Here is a 25,214-nt window from a genome sequence, read left to right as displayed (position 1 = left end):
TGTTACTTTCTTTTTAAATCCCGAAATAGATAGCCATCAATTGAGATATTAAACTGACGAACATCAGCTTTCAAAATAAGTGTCGAAATAGAAACTTTTAAAAGCAATTTGGGATACTTTAACTGTTTAATTCATTCACGTGATAGTGTAGATAGTCTTATGAAGAAGATATTTATAATCTTTCAGCTGTTATTAGAAATATCAGAAGGTTTGGTAGTTTATTTAAAAAACAGTTGAAATTATTTGATGAGAAATTTGGGGAACGTTCCAAATCACAAGGGAGCCAACTCTATTAACTTTTTTCAATTACTTTGGTAACGATACTGTCCTCAGTTACTTGTATAGAAACGAATAATAACCAAAATGAACCTACCAAATGTCATACAATAACAATCGATACAGTTTTCCTAGATATAATTCAAATTTTTATTTGAAAACATACGAGTATGATCCTTTTGTTTAGTGGTCGTAGCAAAACAACTGATCGGAAGCAATAATGAAGCATCATGGAGAGAGTTTCTCTAAACTGAATTTATACTACTATTCTAATTATTATAGTTGTTGCAAATTTGAGAATCAATGTTTATTTTCATTGGAAAATGAATGATTATAGTGTGCTCCAACAAGTCATAGAAAAAGTTTGAGATCATCCATGGTATGCGTACATCAAATGTGAACATTGCAAGTATGTGGCTACAATTATATTCCTTCACAATTCGACTAACCGACGCCTAACCGAGAGAATTTTTTAAAACTCCAAATTGCTTTTTTCACAACCTTTACACTTGCAATTAACCTTATCCTCTTCAATATACCTTCTAGCACGTTACAGATAAAATCGACATACTTACTTTTAGCGCTACTTCCTTACACAGAACTAAGGGGACGTTTCCCATTCGAGGATTAACCTAATCAATTGTTTTTGTACCATTGGTACAACAACATCTCGAATTGACAACTAAATCGTTTCTAACAAAGCTATTCTGCTCCTAGCGATTAAGCCAGTGCGACTTTTTAATACTCACTAATCTTTAATTCAACCACTTTTCCAGTAAAAAATCGTATGTCCCTATTACTTCTCCCTATTTCCTATATTTTCAGGGTGACCTTGCTCATTGAGGCGCTAAACAAGTTAAGATTTTTGTGGCTTGTATTGATATAAAAACCGAACCGAAAAGTTCTTGCTTCAGTTTTTTGGGATTGCCATGGAGTAATCATGATTGATTTTTTGGATAAGGGTAGAAAAATAACGGGAGATTACTATTCGACATTACTGATCACTCTACGGGAAAAATTGAAGAGAAAAGGCGCGGAAAGCTATCCAAAGGTGTTTTGTTTTTGCAGGACAACGAATCCTACACACGAATCTCAAGTTGCTATGCAAAAAATTCGTGATTTAGGGTTTGAATTACTAGAACACCCCCCTTATTCACCAGATTTGGCTCCGTCCGACTATCATCTCTTTCCTCAACTGAAAATAGTTTACAAGGTTGTGAATTTTCTTCTAATGAGGAGGTAATAAGTGCTGCAGAGGTCTGGTTTGCAGACTGTTTCTTGATCTTAGTTCCAGTCACAGTTATTAATGTTCGTATCAAATATCATCCATATCCGTAGCACACCTTGAGAATATACTGAAACTCCCGCTTCTAAACGTGACTCAAATGATTAATAACACTGAAAAGAAATGAACATAATTCTTTGGATCTTCACCAGTTTTAATATTCAAGTGTTTAATCTTTGTGGTAATTTTTGTGATGTCTCATTTTAAGGATCATGGTTTTAGTGTATAGTTTGGAATTAAAATCAACAATTCTTCCAACATTTTCGTCTATGAGGTTTTTGATTAATATTTCGCGATTTTTTCAAATGTCTATATCAAGAAATTGATTGTGTCGATCAATTTTCCGCGTCTAAAATAGCCTTACTATCCATTTTTGCTCCAACTTATTTACCGCTTTTATCATTTCATCATCCATCACTTGTGTTAATTAAACCGAATTTCAAGAAAAAAGAAATTAGGGAGGACATATATCACTATTACTGGCCATCTAGAAAATTTATATAGGGGTATTAGTACAAAAACTGATTAATTTCTTGACAATCCTGATTTTTTTTCTTCAATATATGATTGGAATAATTTATTATTATCATTAGTTCCGATTGTTTCGTAAACTCTTCTAGAATGTTATCCAGGATACATCTCCAGGCTTATTAGAATACAATTCATGAAAATAAATAACATGTACTTTAGATGAGAATAAAAAACTTTATAGAGGTTCTTCGGAGAATGGTGGTCATTCCAATTTGCACAGTTTTTAGAAATTAATTTAAAATTTACATTAAAATATACTTTACATGACATGCCATTTTATTGTTTCTAGAACTAATCTCGAAATTATAAAAAACTACATCGATACAATGAATATCTGTGAATGAAATACATTTCAAGCGTAGGCTAGGTTTCAAGAAATAATTAATCATCGATGACCAAAACTGTGTGTCTGCCTCCTTATATAAGTGGGAATTTCAGGAAGCGTTAATGATATTAATACAGAACACACCATTCATCGACATATTCCAACCCGTTAGAGACAGCATTCGATTGATATTCCGATTCATTCAAGTGATAAAGACTCATTACTAATTTATGAAATGTACTATATCTAAAACATATCTACATAGTTAATAGTGACTGAAACTTTCACAATTAGCGGTTTAGAAGCCCGGCAATAATAATAAGTGTACGACTCATTAATTCTTGATAATTGTATTTACTTATACGTATCGGTTTTACTGTTTAGGAAATGGTAGTAGTTGAAATTGAATAAGTTTAATGAAGTTATCCAAGTTATCTAAAAAGCATCAAGTATAGTTTATCGCAAATTAAATTGATTTAACGGAGTTCACGTCATGTCGATACGACAATAGATTGTAGCACAATATAAAAATTCTAGTTTGCCAATGTTTGCATCAACATACAAGGGCATAATTATAAAGATGTATTAAGCAGGGTCCACACTATACCGCGGTAGTTCGGGCCGATGTCCACACCGAAAACGAAGCCGACCGGGTTATTTCTACCTACATTATAGTTTCAACATTTGATGGTTAAATTTTTTCATTTGCGCTCAATTTCATTTTTATCCACTCCAAAAGACACAGCAATCTATGTGAGACTGTCGTGTCTTTGGTTTTTCAATTTATGTTGGGAATCTGAACTATCCCATAGAAGACGACGTAAGTCTATTAACACTAAAACTTGTTCGTCATTCCACTCCATCACTTAAAATGAACAATAAAAAACCCTACTTAAACAAAATGAGTCGAAAATGAAATAATTCGTCTAGTTCGGTCGGAGGTTTAATTGTAACTGAAGCCGCTCGGGGCCCCATTCTATATTTTTGTTCGGCTCGGCTCGGCTTCCATTGATCTCTACCTACTTTATGCGGGTTCGGGCCCGGGCCGGCATTTTCTAACCCGGCAAAGCCGCGCCCGGCCTACCCCGGCATGGTGTGTACCCTGCATTAGAATTTTCAAAATAAAAATCAATATTGCTATGGTTAATTAGAATTTTTTAAGCTTAACTGGCTGATAGTTAGATGGTCACGTTTTTAACAATGAAAGATCCATCTTAATTGTGTGTGGGGAGAAAAACTGATAGCACGGAGCAAATAAAAATAATTCGTTTTATAATTTAAAGCACTGCAAATATAAAGTTTTGTAAATTCTAAGGAAGGGTTTCTTCGCTTCCTAATAAAGTCCCAAGTAACTATTATTTCCGAATAACCAAAAATTCGGTTTCTTCAACTTCTAATAAATTAAACTACCGACTGAAAAAAATTTTCTTAAATCTTGGTTTATATTTATATTATATTTATGAAAAGATATTAAAAATATATAGAGTTGATATGTCATATCATAAAACGTCGTGTTTGTATGTCTCCTTGTCTGTCCTTGTTAAACTGAACAACCACTTCTGGATATTTATGCGGATCTTACAAAAGATAGAATAATTCATGTGGAAGATTTATGTATATAGTTTGTCAAGATTCAGTAAATATTGAACCACTATAATCAAATTGTCACGCACAAATTTAAGATTTTAGGAAAAGGTACAGGGGTATTTTCTTCATATTATAAGTAGTACTTTCTACGGTTGTTATACTTTTTATGGTATAGCTATTCTTGTTAATCTTCTTTCCCGTTGTAGCTTTTATTTATGCTTTGGCAACTACAGTTGATTTTTACCATCTTTTACCACTGCTCATACAAAAAGTTGCCAAAAGTTCACGGAATGAATGATGCATGCAAAGTTCAGGAACATTCAGTTCAAGTAACTCAAGACTCTTTGCCTATAGTAGTCAACATGTATTAACTTTTCGTATGGTGCATTGACTGTTCTGGTAATAAGAGATTGAAGTGAAATACAAGTGGCCGCAGTGAAAGATATTTTCTTTCTAAAATTTTCATGAAATTCGAGTAACTTAGATTAAATGAATAATATGGTGTTTATTCAGCTCGTTCGATGTGAAAGTCTTGGCTTTTTTCGATCAGCGATGTTAGGACTAACTTTTTGGAAAACTTGCAGGTTCATATAAATTTCTGAATAGATGTTATGATGAATATCAAGGGCAGTTTTTAGCGAGTAGAAAACTCAAAATGAGATTGAATTGTACTACAGCAAGAAACAAATGTCAGATATTTTCAATTTTAATTAATTGAGAAGATTAAGATGTGTCCTTACTTATCAATATTTTCTCAACAAAAAATATGTGAAATTTGTAAATAAAATCCATTAAAATGTCTGTAGTAATGATACATTCAAATAAACACAAATCTCATAAAATATTCGATGTATCCAGCTTATAACAACAGTCAGATAAACATAAATATATATGCTTTAGTACCAATGCAAAAATAATATTTTACCAAATAAAAAGTATGATTATGTGACAAATAAGTTCGTCCAATCTATTTTCAATGAAAATACATGTTTTGTAACTGATTTAAGAATAGTTATTGTTTTCTAGAAGTTATTTTCGTATTAAATGTAGCAATAACAATGACTCAGTGGCACATTTACCATAGAAATTTCGTGATTAGCTATATTTTCTCATTTTAATGGCTGATTTTTTTCGTGTCACGCCGGATGCTATACGATTGGATTATTTCTCACTTTGATGAGGTCGTAAAAATGGAAACGACAAAAAAATAGATTGGTTGAATTACTCAAGCACGCGACATTTTTCATAGAAATCGATATCATAGAAAAGATTCTATCGTGAAAATTAGATTAGAAAAAGTACAAAGTCATCCAATTATATAATAATGCTAAATTATTCGTAATGGGAATTTTTTATTTCAGATTCAATTCACATTTATAATTGTGAAAAATTTATGAATTACTAATATAATAATTCAGGTGTGATGGAATCGGTAAAGGATTTGATGCTGTGAAGTTAATACATTCCATAATGTCTCTTGTGAAACCAACTAATTTGATATCCAATATTACTACCTCTCTATGCAAACAACTCTTCTAAACTATGGAGTATAATAATTTTTTACAGCTTAATAATATTCATAAGTGACTGAAACCATCGTTTTATTTTTTTTTTTTACTAATAATCAACGGTTTATTGACTTATGAATCTACTCGCACTGGTGACTATCATGAAGAAACGAATGCTGATGTCTTCAAAGAATGGCTCGAACATGATAGATCTTCTTTCTCAATGTGTATAATAATAATAATAATGCAAGTTATCACATAAGACTTATAAAAAAATATAAAAATTTCCAGCAACTAAATGGTTGAAAAAAGATTTACGGAATTGGCTCATATATATTTGAAAAAGGCTTAAAAAAAAGTCGAAACGTCAATTTTTATCTATCTTTTCAAAATTTAAAATAAGACTAATTTTGAAACAGACGAGACCTAAAATCAAGAACATTTAGAAACATAAATATATATGACATATATCATTTTCTTCGTAAAACAGAGTTCATTAGAAAATAAAATTTGAGCTAAATTAGCTTAAGTGATTCTCGTTTACCCTTGAAATAAAAGTCTTTGTTTTGCTTTCTATTTTACGCTGCTGTTTTCCAACATCTCTATTCCAAAACAAACATGTTCAATTTTCATAAAACAACACTATGAAAGTATTCAGCCACCATTTGCAGCATATTAAAATTTGGATGGAACTATGTAATCTTTGGCCGGCACGGCCATCGACACTTTTAGATTTCAATGTTTGTTTAGGATAGAAAAAAATTCAAGAGAATATTCGTAGGGATCTAATATTAACGTAATTTTCATTGTATTGGAATAGATTCGATGAATTAGCAAATATGTGGTTGGATTTACTACAATGAAAACAGTATCATCCTGAAATTACTTGTAATCATTGATAGAAGATTTTATAATCAAATCAAACGTAAGTGAAGAATTGTTGTACATATTGTCGCTTAGCGTGAATAGTAGTATAGTTCTTCCAATATCAATTATAGATTAAAAAAAATCTTGCAGACAATTTTGTTTGATCATAGACCTTAGGCGTACATACCTCATTTTATAAATTTATCATTTTTATAAATATTTCAAAGAATATGCGCGAGAAAGAATTGAATGCGTGAAAATATGACATCGATTTGATTCCAATTGATAAGTGATTGTGCATTTTTTGTATAGTAAAATATTGAGCACTGAACTAATTCTGAACAAGGAGTACGTAGGTGAAGGTCGTGCTCTGGATAGCAGTGCAACGATATTTCTGAAATTGGAGAAGCGTGCTTACGAATTAAGAAAACGGATTCAAATATGAATAATGAAGGAAGAGACAGAATTTTTAATCTTTTGAAGAAGTCGCTCTCTTTTGTAATTCGAAGATTCCCTCAAATTGAGTCGCACCACCCCAGAAGGGAAGGGCATATCGGAAATGCGACTCTATAAGGGCATAAAAAACTGTTAAATCGATGGATAAGTTTAGTTCTTTGGAAACTGATCTCAACGCAAAACAGAAGAAACTTAATTTTCCAAATAAGACGACAATATATAACTTCCATTTCAAGGAATTGTCAACAATTAACAAAAAAGGCAGTTATGCATTTTTATATGATGAGACTTTAGTTTTAGAAAAGTTGAGACACAGAAGATTAGAATTCCACCATAATTTAAAGGTGATTAGGTCACCACATATAGTCCTATGAAGTGCCGTAAGATCAGGGTTGCAAATAGACATATTTTACCACTCGTGTCTAGATATATGATGTCGTTTATAAACAGAAACAAAATAGGGGCCTAGTACTGAGCCTTGGGGCACTCCACATTCTATTAGCTTGCAAGAAGACACCGTTGTTTCAACCCTTACAAGCTGATTTCTGTTGGTAAGGTATGACTTAAACCATGCGAAAGGTGGTCCCCCAGAACCGTAGTATTGCAATTTATTGATTGAAATATTATGATCAACACAATTAAAAGCCCTGGAAATTTCATTGAAAAAATATATTTTCGTCTAAACTAAAAGACAGCCAAACATTTTAAGAACATAACTTAAAGTCAATATTCCCTATCTTCATGTTTTTTTATTAATTAAATCAAATAGGTTCAATAGTTTACTACTGATACAACAATCATTCTTGTAACCCGAGACAATGGAAAAAAATAATTTATATATATATTACATCTGAACTCAGTACTAAATGTATATAAATTAACAGAATTCCTTTCGACTTGTGTTTTCAATTGAAAAGAGAAAGAACACCCACAGACGTTTTTTTAAATAGTTTTTTAGGGCACAATTAGAAAAAGTGAATTATATTCATTAAAAGACAACTGTAGCATGTGTCTTCAATTTCAAGTCTTCTCACAAAAGTTCAACATTTGTTAACGGTTTAAATTCTACAATAGTTATGTTGGGAGTAAATTCTAATTAGGTAACATAAGATTATAAATTATTAGCTGATAATTTGGCTAGTATGGGACTAATATAAAGTTGATTATTGGTATTGCCATAGCTCTCTGTAGTCTGAGCTAAAACTCCAAAAGTACATGTTCTAGACAGTACAGGGGGTAACTGATTAGACAGGTGGTTGTTTACCTCTGGTGTACTAAAGTCTAAGAAATTAGGAGATCTCTGTATTGTTCTAGAAATATTCTGAAAAATATCTTCATTGAAAGCAGTATCTATAAATTTTCATAAAACTCAGTTATCTACCTCAGGTCGTGAAAATGTGTTTTTTATGAAAAATTATAACAGGTTTCTATTATCGAGAGAAAATACATTTTTTAAAAGGTCTTTATATACAATCATCAAAGACACGTGTATATATATTCAAATAAATATTTGTTGGGATAAAAATATCGAGTTAACAGAGCTGGACTCAGAATTAAAATGAATGTCACTGTACAGAAGATTCCTGATTACGTTATTTTTTAGTTCATTTGTAATGGCAAATAAAACACTAAACTTTCTTCTTATTCACCTTTACTACATCATTAAACCATAAACCAATAAGTAGTGGACTGTATTTACTATTTAACTAAATTGTACATTGAAACTAAAACATTTATCCACTCTTGCTAATTGACATAAACCAAAATACAAAATATATAAATATATTATACGATAGTAGCGCGCCAATAATCACACACACGCTACCTAAGCCAAAAAGCAAGTGTTACATTTCTTTTTCTGTTTATCTTACGGCCCAGCGTTAAACGACTAGACAAGCAAAAAAAGGTCTAAAAATAAAAACCACAATACAGCTTGTTGCCACGGTAACAAAATTCAGTATATGCGGCGAACAGATTAATAACATGAAAGAAATATACATATATACGAGGTGCGTTCCCAACAGTCACTAAGAAGTATATATTAGTTCATTATATTCTAGATTATGAGGGCTGTCGGATATGCAATTATCCTCACTGTCCATTAGCGCCACTACCTCAAGATCAAATATATTCTCGTAAGCCAACAATTTTCAGACGAATCGGATTTTCATAGGAAAATGAAAAAAGAGCAGAGTATTTTTCAGATAGGTAAAAGAAGGTTTATCGAACTGTACTGAAAAAAAGATAGCTGTCATCCTTTTTTTGTGCGCTATCGTAAGACCCTCGTAAGTATTGAAATATCAAGATGTGTACTAAAATCTTCGAAGTGATTCGTTCAAAAATCGTTCCAGACCCCTAGTACACACAAAAGACTATATTAAATGAAATTTTTCTAGTGGTATTATTTTTTTTGGGAAGAGAACTTAGCAAAGTATAAGTAGATGATTGCCTATTGTCAAAAATATGGATACTTTACTTTCATCTTACTAATACGGGGTGGGCGATTAAAAAATACAGTGAAATATTCCATTAAAACGAATAAAATAAACATATTGAATGAATACTTTTCTAAGTAGTATATTTGAATTTAGGAAAGGGAGTGCAATTCTTTAGTATCTTCCCAGATACCTACAATGGTGCTAAATCTGGTAAACATCATGTTTAGAGATAGATAAGATAATCTCATTTCTCAGGTGGTCCTCTTTGGCACATGTACATATATTTTTGAGGTCAAATGATGTTTGATTCATTCGTCCACCTTGCTTGACACATTTTTATTTTCATTTTTTTTATATTACGGTAAACGGTTTTCTAAGCTACTCTCCTATCCCCAGTCACATTTCTTTTAATGAGATTGTCAAGGGATTCAAACTGACTCTAGAGGAGTGAAGAGATTATGTACCTAAGTATTTTGAGAATGACTATCGATATGTACTAAAGTGCAAAATTGAATTATATTTGAACTAAAAGCTACTCTTAATCCATTTTAATTTATAAATGTTCATTCACGAGTTGCCCTGTATATTCCCTGAATATTTATTGCTATCAATTATCCATATTTTTGTTTCTAGTATGAAGCCTAGAGGCAGCCGAAGCATTAATACCAACTTTTTCAATTGTAAAAGTCTAAAAGTAAAATTCTAGTATTCTAAACGTCTAATCAATTGGATATTCGCGATATTCTGGAAAAACTTTATTCTTGCCACATTCTAATGGAATGCGAACATCTAATGATAGTAATAAATCAACCAAACAGAAAAAGTTAGCTCGGGGGTTCACTTTGGAAAACCTTCTGAAAACCTGCGAATTTCTTTCGATCGCCTAGGGGAATACTTTCTGTGTTTTTACCAAAATATCAATATGAAACGTTTTATGTTTTTCCGTTTTATTTGTATTTGGGAGCTACAAAAAAATACTTCATTTTCAGTAAATTCATCGATAATATTAGCTATGGTATTGGAATAAATTTAAAACGAATTTAGTCAGATACATTTTCTGTATTAACAAACACGCCATCGAGTAAAGGTGTCTTATAAACTACGAGAGAAACATATTGTACGTTATATATTTTTATAACGACAATTATTAGATTTATATTTTTGCCGTGGAGACATCTTATCCTATAAAGACAGTACATGAAAACAGTACCATCAGCATACATTGAAATGCAATCTCTAACGATTAAGACTTCACCCCTAACAAAGTGATTCACAGATCATGTATCAAAAATAACATTTTGGTGAGGTTCTAGAGCCACAATCACTATTATAAACACTTCACGTTGTCGCCTCTATAAATGACTGAATTATACCATATTAGAAGTAGGTAGATTTTCAAAAACTGTGGTTTGAGATGAGAATAACTAAAAGCTGTTTTTGAAAATTTGTCTACGGATTTTCAAACACGAATATCAACCGAAGGTTGATGCTCTGTTTCTAAAAAAATGGTAGAATCTTACAGGAGTAGTCTTGCAAAGGGTCTATAATTTATAATAGATTATATATTTGACAGAGCAATAGCATATCCACTTCAAACATAAAAAATAACTATGAAGCACACCACAACGTAAGGTTTAAAATTGCAGTGAAAGGGAGAGGAATCAAGAAGCCACAAAAATAGTGATTGAGAAGCGTCTTCTACTTGTCTGTGATTTCAGCTAAAATCTCATTTTTCTAAAAAGGTCTAATGATGAAAAGATGTTAACTTTTATTTTATATTTGTTTTAATCGTGTGATTTTTGTTTGTTATTCATTGGAGAATATTGAGTAACGTGAAGCGTCTCATCTTCGCTACCCGAGTGATTGAACGAGTTTATATAGAACGTACTGTACATATACCATTCTGCTTGGAGAAATCTTAGTGCAATTTACCCTTAGACGTGGCGAGATTTATAATTAGGCAGTGGAAAAACTAATGAAAATCCCATTCAAACGCTCCGCAATCCAGACAATCCAGAATAAAAGATAAGGGATAAATCTCCCGCTGAAAAAAAATACCATTATAAATTAATTTGTTCGAAATTAGCATCATTAGTTTTCGTCGTTGACAGATGAGAAACTTAAGGAGCTGAAAAAAACATTTCAACAGAAGCACAGAAAGAATAGCATAGAATAGACAACAACGAAGAGGAAGGAAACGTCACAATTGGCTGAAAGTTTTGTCATTAAATTAGTTTTCCCTAGGGTGTTACGGTTACACTCCTTGACTGCTTGTCTTGTTCTGAAAAGCACAACAACGTGAAAGTTTGAAAAACAGAGGCGCGCGTTCTTCAACGTAGTTCGAATTTTGATTATACTTATTATCTAAACAGATAAATTTCCATTAATATAGTATAATTTTCGATCGTTAGAACACGCCTTGGAATTTCTTCGTCAAGCATCGTACAGCCAATTAGAATGTTCAATATAGTCCTTATACCCGATATAATTTTTAGGATAACTATAAACATATAGTACCTAAGCCTTTGGAAATAGGAAATGAAACGCATTGGAAGCAAATTCTTACGTTTTGTAATGAAACGTTTTTGTAGTTTTCGCTATACAAGCAAATATCAAAGCCAGTAAAGATTTATGGTAAAAAAAATATGGGGTTGCACCAATGGTAACGTTCCAAAATAAAGGATAGTCTCTGGTATATTGGTAATAGTGATTTTCATAGAGATGGAAACTATTGAACAAGCTATTAGCCAAATAATGCCTTATCAACATGTGAATTTCGGAGTAATCCTGCAACTAGAAAACACATCAATATAGAGAACACTTAAGAGATCAAACCGTTTGAGTAAGTGAAATGTTGAAAGCAGACGATAACATAGTATAGTTTAACCCCATCAGCAACATAAGTATACTAATGATTATATCTTAGTTTAGTTAATTAATTCAGGTTAGTTAGTTAGTTAGTAATAATAAAAGTATAATAATATAATAATAAAAAACATACACATGCTTCTTTTTTAAATTTAGAATAATCTGATGCTTTTCTATATAACTTAAGCTTAAGTTTCTTTGACATGGTTCAAATTCGATATAATGCAATCGCTATGGATTTCGCAGTACCATATAATTTCTTGATATCTACTAAGCAGCATATAAAACAATATCCAGTTTCTGGTCAACACCCTAGTACAATCAGTGAATTATTAGATATTGAGGAGGGGATACGATAAAATACTTATAAATAGTAAATAGTTGATCGATAAGAGTTTAGAACCATCAAAGCATTTGTTTATTATTTGACCGGCTTGTTGCTGCCCTATGTACGGTGCTATTATTGAGTGAGATTCTCAATTACAGAACAAAACTGTTTCAATTTCTGTCTAGAGAAAAGAAATTAGAAAGTGTCAACTAATGATTGAAACTTTATTTTGATTACCATAATAACAGTAAGATTGTGAGATAATAATTTCTATCAAATTGATTGGAAAACGTCCCATCTATAATATAAATATTGTTTCCGATAAGTCAATAATTTTCTGAACGTTATAGTTTTGTACCTATCTAATTTGTTTAGAAAATATGGATAATAAAAGAATTATTGCTATGTATCAGTTTATAAAATTGTATTTCCATTAGACGTTTCAATGAGAATTTCATTTACCTCATACAATATAGTAGCTTTCACCTAATCCACTCTGCAATTTCTGCAACAACGTTGTGCAATATAAACCCTATATTTCCTCTTCATTTACGTATTTGTTCGTTAATCAGGATTGGATTTTCAGATATAATGTTTTGGTTACTACCGAAACTTCGTTAAAACGCACAGATTCGATGAAAATTATGAAATTATAAATTTGGCAAATAGTGTACGGCAAATGCACGAAAACAAAAATATCCCTATAAATAATTTTCTACCTCAATGGCACAAATTTCACTATAAATATAACACGAATAAGATACTAAATTTTTTCGATAAATATCTCAACATTACTCGAGAAATTTGATCATCAGTGCTTCAACACACAATCTTTTTTCCACGATAAAAAATACCTTAACAACTTGCGTTTAAATTTAATATTAATTTCCATCAAATTAATATATCATCAAATATCGCATACGCTATTGCTGAATTATAAAGTTAACTGTACGTTTTCCTTTTTTGTCAATTAAATACAAGTTCACTGAAAAGTTTTCTTGTAGCTCAATGGTATGAAACAGAGCAGGAATTTAAATTCAATGCACGTGTCGCGGAAATTCATCAACCTTAATATCGATACATATTTAATAACTTTTGACGCCATTCGCTAACACGCTTCAAAGCATATAGTCATTGCGAATAGTTATTGGAAAATTTAATAGTTTATTTGTAGTCCAATGAGCCATGAATATTTTAAAAAATACAATATTTCACTTACTTAATTACATAATTTGAACGAAAAAGTATCCCTATGATCAATTTACCATTATCGACATTTCCGTGGCCTTCAATTCTTATTCTTCTGTGAACCTCTTTGAATATTTGCCTTGGAAATTGCATGTCTATTTTAATCAATAATCAGTTACTTTTTCAAGTTTCCAGATATTTTGCTTGCCCTAGTAGTAAACGAAATGTTCATTCGTAAACATCTTGAATGAGATGGTAAAGAGTTTTTTGGGCATGTCAATTTTGGAGTGGAAATCAATGATGATTTAATCGAATTACCTAAAGATGTTTTTGTCTTAGGATGAAGGATACATGTGCACTTGTGATGGGCAAGCAGCTAATAAAACTGTGAGGAATTTCAGTTTCTTCATATAAACACATTATTTAATGGTCCTGACAATAGAAATAAAAATTTTTTTCACCCCTCTCATATGTTGAAATTGCTACGAAATTCTATGGGAGTATTTGGAGGCTTTACATGAATTGCAGAAAAGGTTTGCATCTTGGAAATAAATTGTGTGATGCACACAATTAGTTACAGAAAATGAATTACAAGTCGCAGATTCACTCGAATAATATGAAAGAGTTTTAAAATTAAAATAGTGCAAGCAGTGTAAGGAAACTGTCCGTTTTATTGAATGTTTAAATCAAATTTATGACATTTAGATAGTAGATCTTTAGACTGCATTTGAAAAATATATTGAAACAATAACTGATGTTATTAACGATACTATGGCAAATTTATCCATTTTGAAATTTCACAGTACGGCACTAATTTTACCTTTATAGAACAGAACTGGGATTGTTTGTTGAATAACTAGTCTTAAAAGTAGTTTATGTTTGTATGATAAATGTCCAAAAAAAAAAAATTTATACAAATTAAGACATAGATATTTTCTTTCAAATCAAAAGGTGGGTGGAATAATAACCCCACTACTCTTCAATTCATAGGGGCATATAAAAGACGACTCATAAGGGGTGATGTAAGAAATCAGAGTTTGTTTCAAGATCCCTGCCAAAAAGTATGAAATCAAGTGTGAACTCTCTCTTGATAGTTCAAGAGGTAATTGTGAAAAATTTTTACATCCATTAATAGCAGAAAAATCATTATTACATCAGAATATGTGAAGTGTCTGAGCAAGTTCTGCGGTAAATGTAACTAAAATTGAATCCCAACAACAAGATGCACAGCATAAAATGACTTGCCACTTTTTTACTCCCAATAAAATTATTAATTAAATACTCAATGTAACTCAACTATAATGACCTTAATTTGCAGATCCTACTTATAATGGAAACATTTTCTACAAAATCAAAAACATAATTGACTAGTAATATTTTTATTTCTATTTGTAACGCCGTGATACGCCACTGCGCGGTATTCGGTTTGTTCCAAATGGTGAAAAGCTAGATCTGAAGGTTACCTATTCTCTCTTTTTCCTAGTCTAAGATATGTCATACTATTAAAGAGAAAAAGAAGCACATACCTGACATAATTGGTGCAAATCCTAACATCAATATCAACACATAAAACTGCTTGAACAAACGTAAAGTCAATTTACGATCACTCATAGTTACAAATTTAATTCACTGTCCATATTATTATTACACGTCTGTCAACATGTTAAATCACAAAAGTTTCTGATCATTTGCACTACAGCACAAGTAAAACGTATTATTATCGGAAATTGGCCGAATTACGAGCTCCGTCACAGTTCAGAGTTCCATTTTGTAGGTGTGTGTAAATAGTTGTTCGCCGAGAATATGGACTGGATTTCGCCTTTATTGGGCCACACATCGTTTACAATACCGTTTATTATAGAGGGAAACGATGTTCTGAGGGTTCGAGCACATTATGGAAAATTAAATGCTGTTTCATCGTTATTGACTCACTTTCAACTGTAATGTATTCATTCAAGAGGTTATTAATAAGAATGAAGGTGGTTTGATTACAAGGGTGAAACTTTTGTTATATTTATACAACTCTAATTTTATTATTAAACATAATTAGTTGTTAAAATGTCTTGTAAAGATAGTTGTGTAGAGGCTCCATATGATATAACAAATTTATAGTCGGTATTATCAACAGAGGACAAAAAAAGATACTGTTAGAAAAATGTACCCACAAAAATTGTATAAACGATTGGAATAGGCATAACAAGAAAGACTAAGAAGTAGGGAATATAACATGAGAATGATAAAAGCTATGAACCATGGGAAAAATGGATTTTTATAGAGAAAAAACTAGCAAAAGATGATATTAAGAGATACCATTGAAAAAATGTGGAAAATGTTATTCGATTGGAATTGACAAAATAAGAAATACTGATACAAAGTAGGCAATATAACATAACCGAGATTAAAGCAAAGATAATTAGATGCTTAAATTCAAAACTTCATGTGAGGAGGGATTGAGCAAAGAATTTAGTAATGAAAAAGTCGAACAGAAAGTGGAAAGAAAGAAAGGAGAATGTATAAAAGAAGCTGAAAATGTGCCCAAGAAACTAATCAATTGTGTCAGAGGATTCGACTAATCCAGTTTTTGGGAATATACTGCGTTATAAAATCAAATTGAAAACGTACTACATTCGATATTTTGGCCTCTATAGAAAATAAAACAAAGTAAAGTCGTATAATAGAATATGTATTTTTAGAAGACCTAACAATTCTGGACAGTCGATTTTATTCATCACAATTTTGTGTCGGAATATCAAGAGAGGGCAAATGCTGGATTTTTATGCTGAAGACTTTTTGAGTACTTAATCAAGGTTTCTAAAGGCTCCACCAAAGGTAATATGCTCAACAAAGTTTACTTTCAACTGTAACAACAAGATCTTTGAATGTTATAGACCTTTCAAGCACATTAATAGAAATGCGTTAATCAAAATGAATGTGGTTAATTTTTCTAGTGAAAGATGAGGTATTACATTTTGAAATGTTTAGAGAAAGTGAGAAACTGCATATTTATTGTACTACTCACAAATTATATCTAGATCAGATTGGAGTGACAATCACCAGTGTGTGATATCAAATCGTCTGCATAAATGAGAAAATTATAATTTAATCTCGAGTTTGTGAATATTAAAAATAATAACGGCCCCAAAACTGAGCCCTGGGGCACTCCAGAAGTTGCGTTGATATCAATGGGGTTAAGACCATGGTAAGTAACCGTAAGGTGGTGACTGAATCGGTTGAACCAACGTTGGATAGCTTCGTGAAAAAAATGCCATGATCCAAGCGATTAAATTGAAGACCGTAGTTCTACCAGGAGAAAAACCATGTTGTTCGGGTCATTGATTGTTTCGCGTGGTAGAAAACAACTTCATATAGCAGAATTTTAAAAATTTTTATAATGGGACCATTTCGTCCAGTTATCCATATCACTGGAAATTTACCAGATTTTAATGGGAGGTTAAATAGATAACACAGTGGTTTTGCAAGAACAGACGCGATGTTTACTTAATTTTTAGTGAAACTTTCCTCTACTTAAATATGAGTTATTCAAGTACCTATGTGCCGAAAATGATTCTCGTTATCTTCTATGTTATCTAATTTTTTACTTTACAGAGTTGTCCAAATACCGAACTAGTCAGATAGTGTAATATCCAAACTATACGATTGCTGATTTAAAACCTCCCAATCTATCTAAGTCAAGTATTGGTAGTGGATATATGGATCTATTTAACAGGTCCGAGCGCATTTTTCGCATTTTCAGCGGTTGACACTATAGTAGCGAATTTCATTTGTGTCATTTCAACAACAGTTACTAACATTTAACCTTCTCATATTTCACTTGTTCTTAATTTCGTCATGCGACGCTCAAATATCGAGTTGTTTTGTATTATCCCGCCTTTTTAAATGATTTTAAACTGCTTAATGTTAATGTCTAGTGCAGCACCACCACCACGAACACGTTCAAACCAATTAGGTACCGCCGTAAACACTTTCCCTGCATATTTCAAAATACTATATCTGAAAAATCATTCTAAAGCGTATTTCTTCGTAAATTCCGACTATTTTTGAACGCTTATAACTTATAATAGGAACAAGTATTAGCAAAACTCTCTTAATAAAAGTGTAATCTCAAATGCCACCTGTGAGACTAGTGGCTTTTGAGATAACACCTTCAACACCATCTACTGTGAATATCTGAAAACAATTTTTAGATAACCTATTATTAACTGTAACATAGTAGAATCAGTTCCGAAGATATAAGGATTCAATTAAAAGCAAGAAACCAATTGAATTCTATTTCAATGATCAAATTTTGGTTTACTGGAACTCCGTGTAAAGTTGTCATTAATTTCCTCTGGAGTGTGAAATAGTTCTGATTATTAATTAAATGTAAGAGGTTTGTGAATTAATAGCAAGCGCCGGCTCTTACCACACAAGTTATCATTATATAAGTTAGTCTATTGTGTGAATCTTTTGTATATCTAATTGAGAAGTAGATAATTTATGAACAAAAACAATAGAATAATTATAACTCCTTATATAATTTCAATAATTGTTTCTAATTATGTCTAATAATTTTCAACATTATTTCCTTTGATTCATCAGTAGAATAGATCAAATTCGGTTCATAAATTGTAAGAAAATGTATTGATGATTATGTATAATTGAATTGAATAATTATAATTATAGTATAAACGCAACTACTAGTACTCATTGAATTAATCGTATCCAAATTCAATTATCGAATAATAATCGCGTGATTTTAATTAATTTTCACTAATCTACGTGAATATTTACATCTACTTGTTGAATATACTATGAAGTAAATATTTGTCTACATGATAACTAAGTTAGAGAACTTCACTTTTACGTTTATAAGTGATCAACTAAACTTTTTAGAAACAACCGGATTGTATTGAATGTTATCGATGATTTGGATTCAAAAACGACACAAGAATACTGAAATTGATTGGAAAACTGACAACATTTTTGTCAACAAGAATCTTATATGTATTTCGACCACATATTTCGAAACGAATTCAGGTATATATTGTTCCAAGGCAAAATATTAGGAGAAAGAGGTCCAGAAAGTAGACGAATTTCCCGGTTTAAGAATCTGGTTTCGGTAAAACCTCCCCTAACTATTTCGTATTGCTTCTGACAATAAAAATCGCCTAAAAATTTTTCTCATAGTCGGAATAGAAGCAATTAAATCAACTGAATTTAGTAGAAATGAAAGGTATTTAAATATATAATCCTAAACTTATATATCTCTAGATGTGTCAAATGTGAAAGTCTTGCTCATCTCTATTAATTATTATGGCTTCAGTGAGCTGAAATGAAATGTCACTAACAAAAATATTCATATCTTGAGTAAGTATTTGAAGTTAGCAAATGATAAAACTTGTTTGACTACCTCAAAATCCAAATCAACATTCTTTCCTGATAAAGCGGATTCACTTATAAACAAAGGAAAAATGCAAAAAGTAAAGAAACTAATATAATTGGCATTCTAAGAGTTCTCGTTGTCAGTGTCGTAAGTTATTGAAGGTGTCATACTAATTGTTAATATTTCAATAATTCGATTATTATACACAGATATTACAAAAAATATTGCAGGGCTACGTTCTTTCCGTCATTTATCACGAAAACTGCATTTATTACAAATCTTAGAGAACATTAACCTCAAATGACTTACGATAGGGACAAAAGATTCAATGAGACTTTTGAAAGAACTTTTCGAATGCTAAAACGAAGGTACATACGCGGTATTATCTCCAATTTCAAGGTAAAACCCGTACATGACAGCTTTGTTAACATGTTTTTATGAATTGAGTAATAATTGAGAATCTTTAAAAGTTCACGTGGAATTTGTGTCAAATATTATATGGAATTTCCACAAAACCGTCTGTTATGTTCATAAAAATTCATTAGAATAGTGGTATCCATAAAAATTATGGGGGATTATAACGAAAAACTAAAAAAAAATGAAACACGCAATTTTAACAGCACTTTTTCTTATAACGACTTGAAAATAAAACAAAAAAAACACACTAATCCCCTCGAAAACGTTCTGCGATCTAAGAACAAAAACCGCTCAATCTACAACAATCCCTGAACACAACCAAAAAATCCCCATTGATAAATCACCTTCATGTCCTAGAGATATCCTCGCTATCCCGAAACACATTCCGAAGAGCGATCGCGTCCTCCAGGGTTGATACACCGAAACAAAAACGCAACTACACTAGATGCTTAATTGTTTTATCTCATCGTGGCACACTCTGACGCGGCCACCGATTTCCTCCTCTCGAACCCGCCAACTGGATATATGGATGCGGGTAAACACGTGCTTGGTACTAGACGGTGATTCGACATACACTGCCCACTTTTGACACGCCGGGTGAAGAAAAATGAAAGTATCCGGGGTAGTATCAATAGGGCGAAATCATAATAATATTCAATATATATTAACTCATTCTTTCGGTACATGTAAGTAGAATCACCCTATTTTAAGTCATAATAAATCGAAGAATGAATATTACCAATATTTTTTTTTTCATTCTATTTATTTTTGAATTGAAATGAAAATAAATTTGATAACCACAATAACGTTATAAAGAAAACATGAAGTATGAAGAACGGGAAGCTTAACCCCTAACTTTTTTTTACAAAGAGGCTGAAGAAATCTGCTTCCAAACTCCCCCGCAGGATTTTCGGGTAGCAGGGGTGTTTCGTGTTAACTTCATCTTCTCTTTCCCTCATTTCTCCTCTTTGTAACTCATATTCCAGCTAGAATCACTTCATTACTTCAGGTGGAGGTTACTTACTATTTTTTGTATGTTTATAATAGTCGCTGCTGCCTTATTCACATTTTTTGAATTTTCTGTAATATATCTTACGATTTTTTCGTCCATATGTTTGATATTGACACTTCGGCGACCTTTCTCTTCTTCCCAGTTTGTGTAGTAGAATAAAAGCGTATTGAAGTAGAACAATGGAAGAATTTTTTTGAAAATTTATAACAACTAAACTCATCTCCCCACATTTTATGATCTAAAATTCATATTTTACGGACGATGAAACTCTTGAAGAGTATAAGAACGGCAAGGCCCCTGGCAAAGATGAAATTCCTCATGATACTCCAAAACTAGTTCTTATAAATATGTAATTGGTACAATACAATCTATGAGAGAGAAACATACCGTCTGGTTGGCATGAAACTGTCTTAACTATGTTGTATAAAAAAGGTGAGTCTGATAACCGAAACCATTGAAGAGTTATCTTACTAATTAAATGCTTCGCTAAGCTCTTCACCACCAAGAGTTCTACCGGAATGTCAAGTTAATATATTTATCCTAAACTCAGTCCTACAATTTCACCTTCGGTTACCAAAAAGAAAGGTGTTTGCTGTTTTTGTAGACGCAATTTGATAGTAATTAACCATAATTTATTATGGCATAATTTATATCAAGCAGGTGTGAGCTTTAAAATAATTCGTATCATAAACAATATATTCCATCAATCATTTATGTCTATTAAACTAAATGGTCGCTTCAGCAAGAAGTTTGATATAACCAAAGCAGTCCTACAGGGAGAATCATTGAGTTCCTTGCTGTTTTCTTTGTTTCTGTCAGATATTGAAGATTACTTTAGATCTGTTAGGCTTACTGGAATTATCATTCTATTCCAACTCGATAAGATTAAAAGTAAACACATAAAAAACTAAACTAATGATATTTAGTAACGGTGGATATAACATCAACTATAAACTTAATTCCAAAGGAACCTTTGGAGATAGTGAAAAATGCTTCATATTCAACTTCGTCATTCTTTCTAGATAAATATGACGGAAGGAACGGTAACCAAGGATCTTCAATCTACAGGTGGTGTCATGAATATTATAAGTCGGTCTAAACTTCATTTTTGGAATGCTCGTATGGAGCTCAACAATTCTATCATTTTATATTCTCTATCATGTGGAAATGTAATCTGGAGATTACGATATGCTGATTTACTTGAAAAAGTTCAGTTTAACATTTTTAAAAGATTGCTGTCTCTACCTTCCACTCTCAAACTTTTTAATATTCAAATCAGCATTGTTGTGGTTAAATAAATTGAATATCATTAATTAGCAATACTTTTTGAGATTAAAAGTCCTCAACAGTCACAGTGTAAAGTAGAATTTTCTGGGTCAAGTTGACCAGCACTTATATAATATAATTTATGCACAACGACTCCAAGTACCTTTTAAATAACATATTAGAATTTTATAAAAATAAATTGATCGCCGATGACGAGCAAAAAATAATAAACTGCTCGTATCCTTTGTTACATAAATATTTATATTTGTCTGAGTAGTTATTTGAACAGATCTTGCCTAATATATATATAATTAGAATGGTATCTCAAATTAGACTGTGCAGTTCAAAAACTCTAAAAATATATTATCGAAGTATGAAAACACAGTAGATATGACTGCAACTTGTTACCTATGTAACTTGCATATTTGACCAATTAATAAGTATTCTCAACATCAACGACTTCATCAAATTAACTAAAGTTGTGAATTATCTTCCCTATATTTTGAAGCTGAGGTTCTTTGATGCTTATTCTGTTTCCACTATTTTCTTAAATTAGGTATATGTATTTAATTAGTTTTAACCTACTTTATTATTGTTGCTGTTATGTTTTATCATTTTGTATACGAAGACCGAAGTACTTAATAATAATTGTATATTCTTTCAATTCGATACAATCTATGTATACATCACTCATCATCATTCGTTTGAACTCTCCAGGTTTCCTGCTGGTCCATCTGTCCATATCTGATATTATTGTTCTTGTCCACCCATTTGCGTTCGATTGTTTTTGTCTAGCATTGTGGCAGTATGCAGCTTCTTTCTCACTGCTATTTGTAGGTCTATTGGTAGCTGTAAGCAGCAATTACTAGCATTGCTTCAGTTGATGCAATTCTATATGAGGGGCGTATCTTTTAGACAGTCTTTCTTTGGATTACTGTATGTGGCAGCTATTCATGCTTCCAGTTGCTTCCCTTTATTTGCTTGGTGTTTTTAAGTGTTGGAAATTATTCTCATTTGGACTGCTAAACCCAATTTCGCGACCTAAATGTACTACAATTTAAGTAGTGGATGGAAAAAATTGTGTTTCCTTTGACAATGACTATTTAATAGAAGAAATACTGAGCCACAATAATTGACCACATAGAAAAGAGTACTCGTATTGTTTACTATTATCCCTACAGTCACAGTCTTTGCGGAAGTAATTGTATATTAGTAAATAGACCTATTAGAATGTTACACGCAAATTTGGAGAAATTGTCTGGACAATTTAAAATCCAATGTTTAAATGGTTTGAGAAGAACAAGAGAAAGGATCGGAAACAAATATCCAAGGAAGCGATAGTGAGATAGATATAAGAAAGAAAGTATGAAAATATGCCAATTAGAATTGAGAAACTTGAAATTATACATTGCAATTGCTCAGGGAATAATGCAACTACGATCATTAGAAACTTCCTATACAGTTCTCTAAATATACTTGAGAAAACATCAGCTGTAATCCTTCTAATCTGATTTACGTTCGCTTTTGTCAAAGACTTAATGCAAAATACTGCTAAATTGGTATATTTGTGTGAGAACATATCCGTTCCCATACGCCACTAGAATGTAACATTAATTTATTACTAGAAGGGAAAAGACAAAGGGTGAATTCGCAATATACTGCCTAACAAAATTCAATCTTTCTCGAGCTGCGGAACTAAATATATATAAGCTCCAAAATGAACTAACTTTAATATATTTTCCGAGCTTTCGAATACTTAAGTATTCATCGTCTGGGAAACAATTAATTAAGATTTCCGGTGATTTTTGATATTGTTAATGCTTATAAAAATTCATAGAATTCAAAATTCATATTTTGTCGTTCTTCAAAGGAGAAAACAACTACTTTCCTAGCTAATGCCTAAACGAATTGGTTGGCCTCGCATATTCGTATAAAATTACAATAATTTGATTCTCTTTGTCAAAGATAGGACTTTGACAAACCAACGAACACGTGCAAAAAATTTTCATTATTAAACTTGTTTATTAATTGTTTAATGTGAAAATAATAGATAGGAACTTGTCGGTAGGGCTTCCCAACTAGTAGTATTCTAACATAGTTTCCGGGGTTGATCTCGCTTATCTAAATTCCTTTTTATTTAGATTTATTAGATATATTAACGAAATTTCATATTCTTGATTGATAGACTTGTGCTCGGAAATCATTTAATTAGCTTTTCGACGTTAATGTATTTATTGACTAATAAGAATATGTTGAGACTCAAATAGTGTTTTCGTTCTTATGAAATAATCTATTACTTTTAGCGAAAAGTCTGTGTTAGTGTTTATCTCCTACCATTTAAGGTAAGCAAACTCTCAACTTAACACTTTTCAAACCTTTTCTCTTCATTTATTTCCAATTTATTCCCACTGTTAACCTTTCATTTTTTTCTAGTCTTTTATACCTTTTAGTCTCTCCTTCATCTGTATTAACTTTTATGCGTGCGATAACGTTTTTGTCGGATGAAAATCTTTCTCCTGTAAGATAAATTTGCAGGTTGAGTAACAAAAAAGTCACCGGGTGACAATTCTTTTGAATATGGTGGAATCTTCTAAACGACTCACTTATATGATTGCCAAACAGAAACTGAGTGTCCAAAATGATTAAATGAGTAAATATATGTCGCAACTACGAGTATATTGGCAGTATTGCGCTAACCTCTTCAGGTTGAGGTTGGAAACTTCTCAGACAACCCTTATTATAATCTTTCCTATGTGAAATTCCATTTAGAGATTTTATCAATAATAGTTTCGTTAGATACTTCTCCATTGTGGCAATAAAAAAGTCATTAGTAGCTGTAAAATAAACAAGCAACACTGGATACGTATTTAAAACTTTCAAATAAATACTTCTCTTAATATATATTGAAAAATCTGAATAAATATGTTAATAAAAAATATTATCCTCTCAAAGGATAATGATCCCATAAACTTCGTATCTTCACGTACCTGTTGCTGTTATTATCCTTATTCTTTGACCACTATCAAACTCTGTTACCTTCTCTTTTGTTCGAAAATATTCGGAGAACAACAGGCAACCCTATTTCACCCTTTTTATGGCGCACAATATAAACCCCACGGCTTATATATTATGAATATTTAACAACGCCAATTACGCAACCAATCAAATCATATTGTCACAACATTTTTATTTACGTACGACGCGAGGAAACCCCTCTCTAAATACCCCTCGTTAGGGGTGTTCTTAATTATATTTGAACAGATGTTCCGAGGTTAAATAGATATACACTGCTCAAATTTATTCGTTCTGAAACAACTAATACGCAAATGAGGATTTTGAAAGCAGATTATAATAGAAGGGCGAACAAACACCTTGAGCTCCAGCGCAGTCCGTAAGCAAATAATTTAACATCCCGGCAGCCGAAGGGACTTTTTTATTGGTTTTTGCAGTTGAGTTTGTCCTTGAAACATTACTTTGTT

At 31.7% G+C, this 25,214-nt stretch overlaps 1 protein-coding gene across 4 annotated transcripts in view; it reads right to left on the bottom strand.

The window, feature by feature from the left end:
- Nucleotides 1-19,967, bottom strand: part of LOC130896224 (uncharacterized) — a 52,967-nt gene extending 33,000 nt beyond the window's left edge. The window contains exons 1-2 of one of the 4 annotated variants that reach the window (XM_057804165.1): nt 19,802-19,967; nt 15,184-15,595 (exon numbers count right to left, since the gene is read on the bottom strand). In XM_057804165.1, the coding sequence (XP_057660148.1) occupies nt 15,184-15,268 (85 nt within the window). In that variant the 5' untranslated portion in view covers nt 15,269-15,595; nt 19,802-19,967. Of the gene's footprint in view, nt 1-15,183; nt 15,596-19,416 lie in introns of all 4 variants that reach the window. The other 3 variants (XM_057804166.1, XM_057804168.1, XM_057804169.1) reach the window with 3 other exon arrangements.
- Between the last annotated feature and the right edge of the window lie 5,247 nt (nt 19,968-25,214).

This window comes from Diorhabda carinulata, chromosome 7 (genome assembly GCF_026250575.1).
Source record: "Diorhabda carinulata isolate Delta chromosome 7, icDioCari1.1, whole genome shotgun sequence".
In the NCBI taxonomy this organism is placed as follows: Eukaryota; Metazoa; Arthropoda; class Insecta; order Coleoptera; family Chrysomelidae; genus Diorhabda; species Diorhabda carinulata.
The sequence above is the reverse complement of the archived record's forward strand: the minus strand, read 5'-3'. Positions and strand labels throughout refer to the sequence as shown.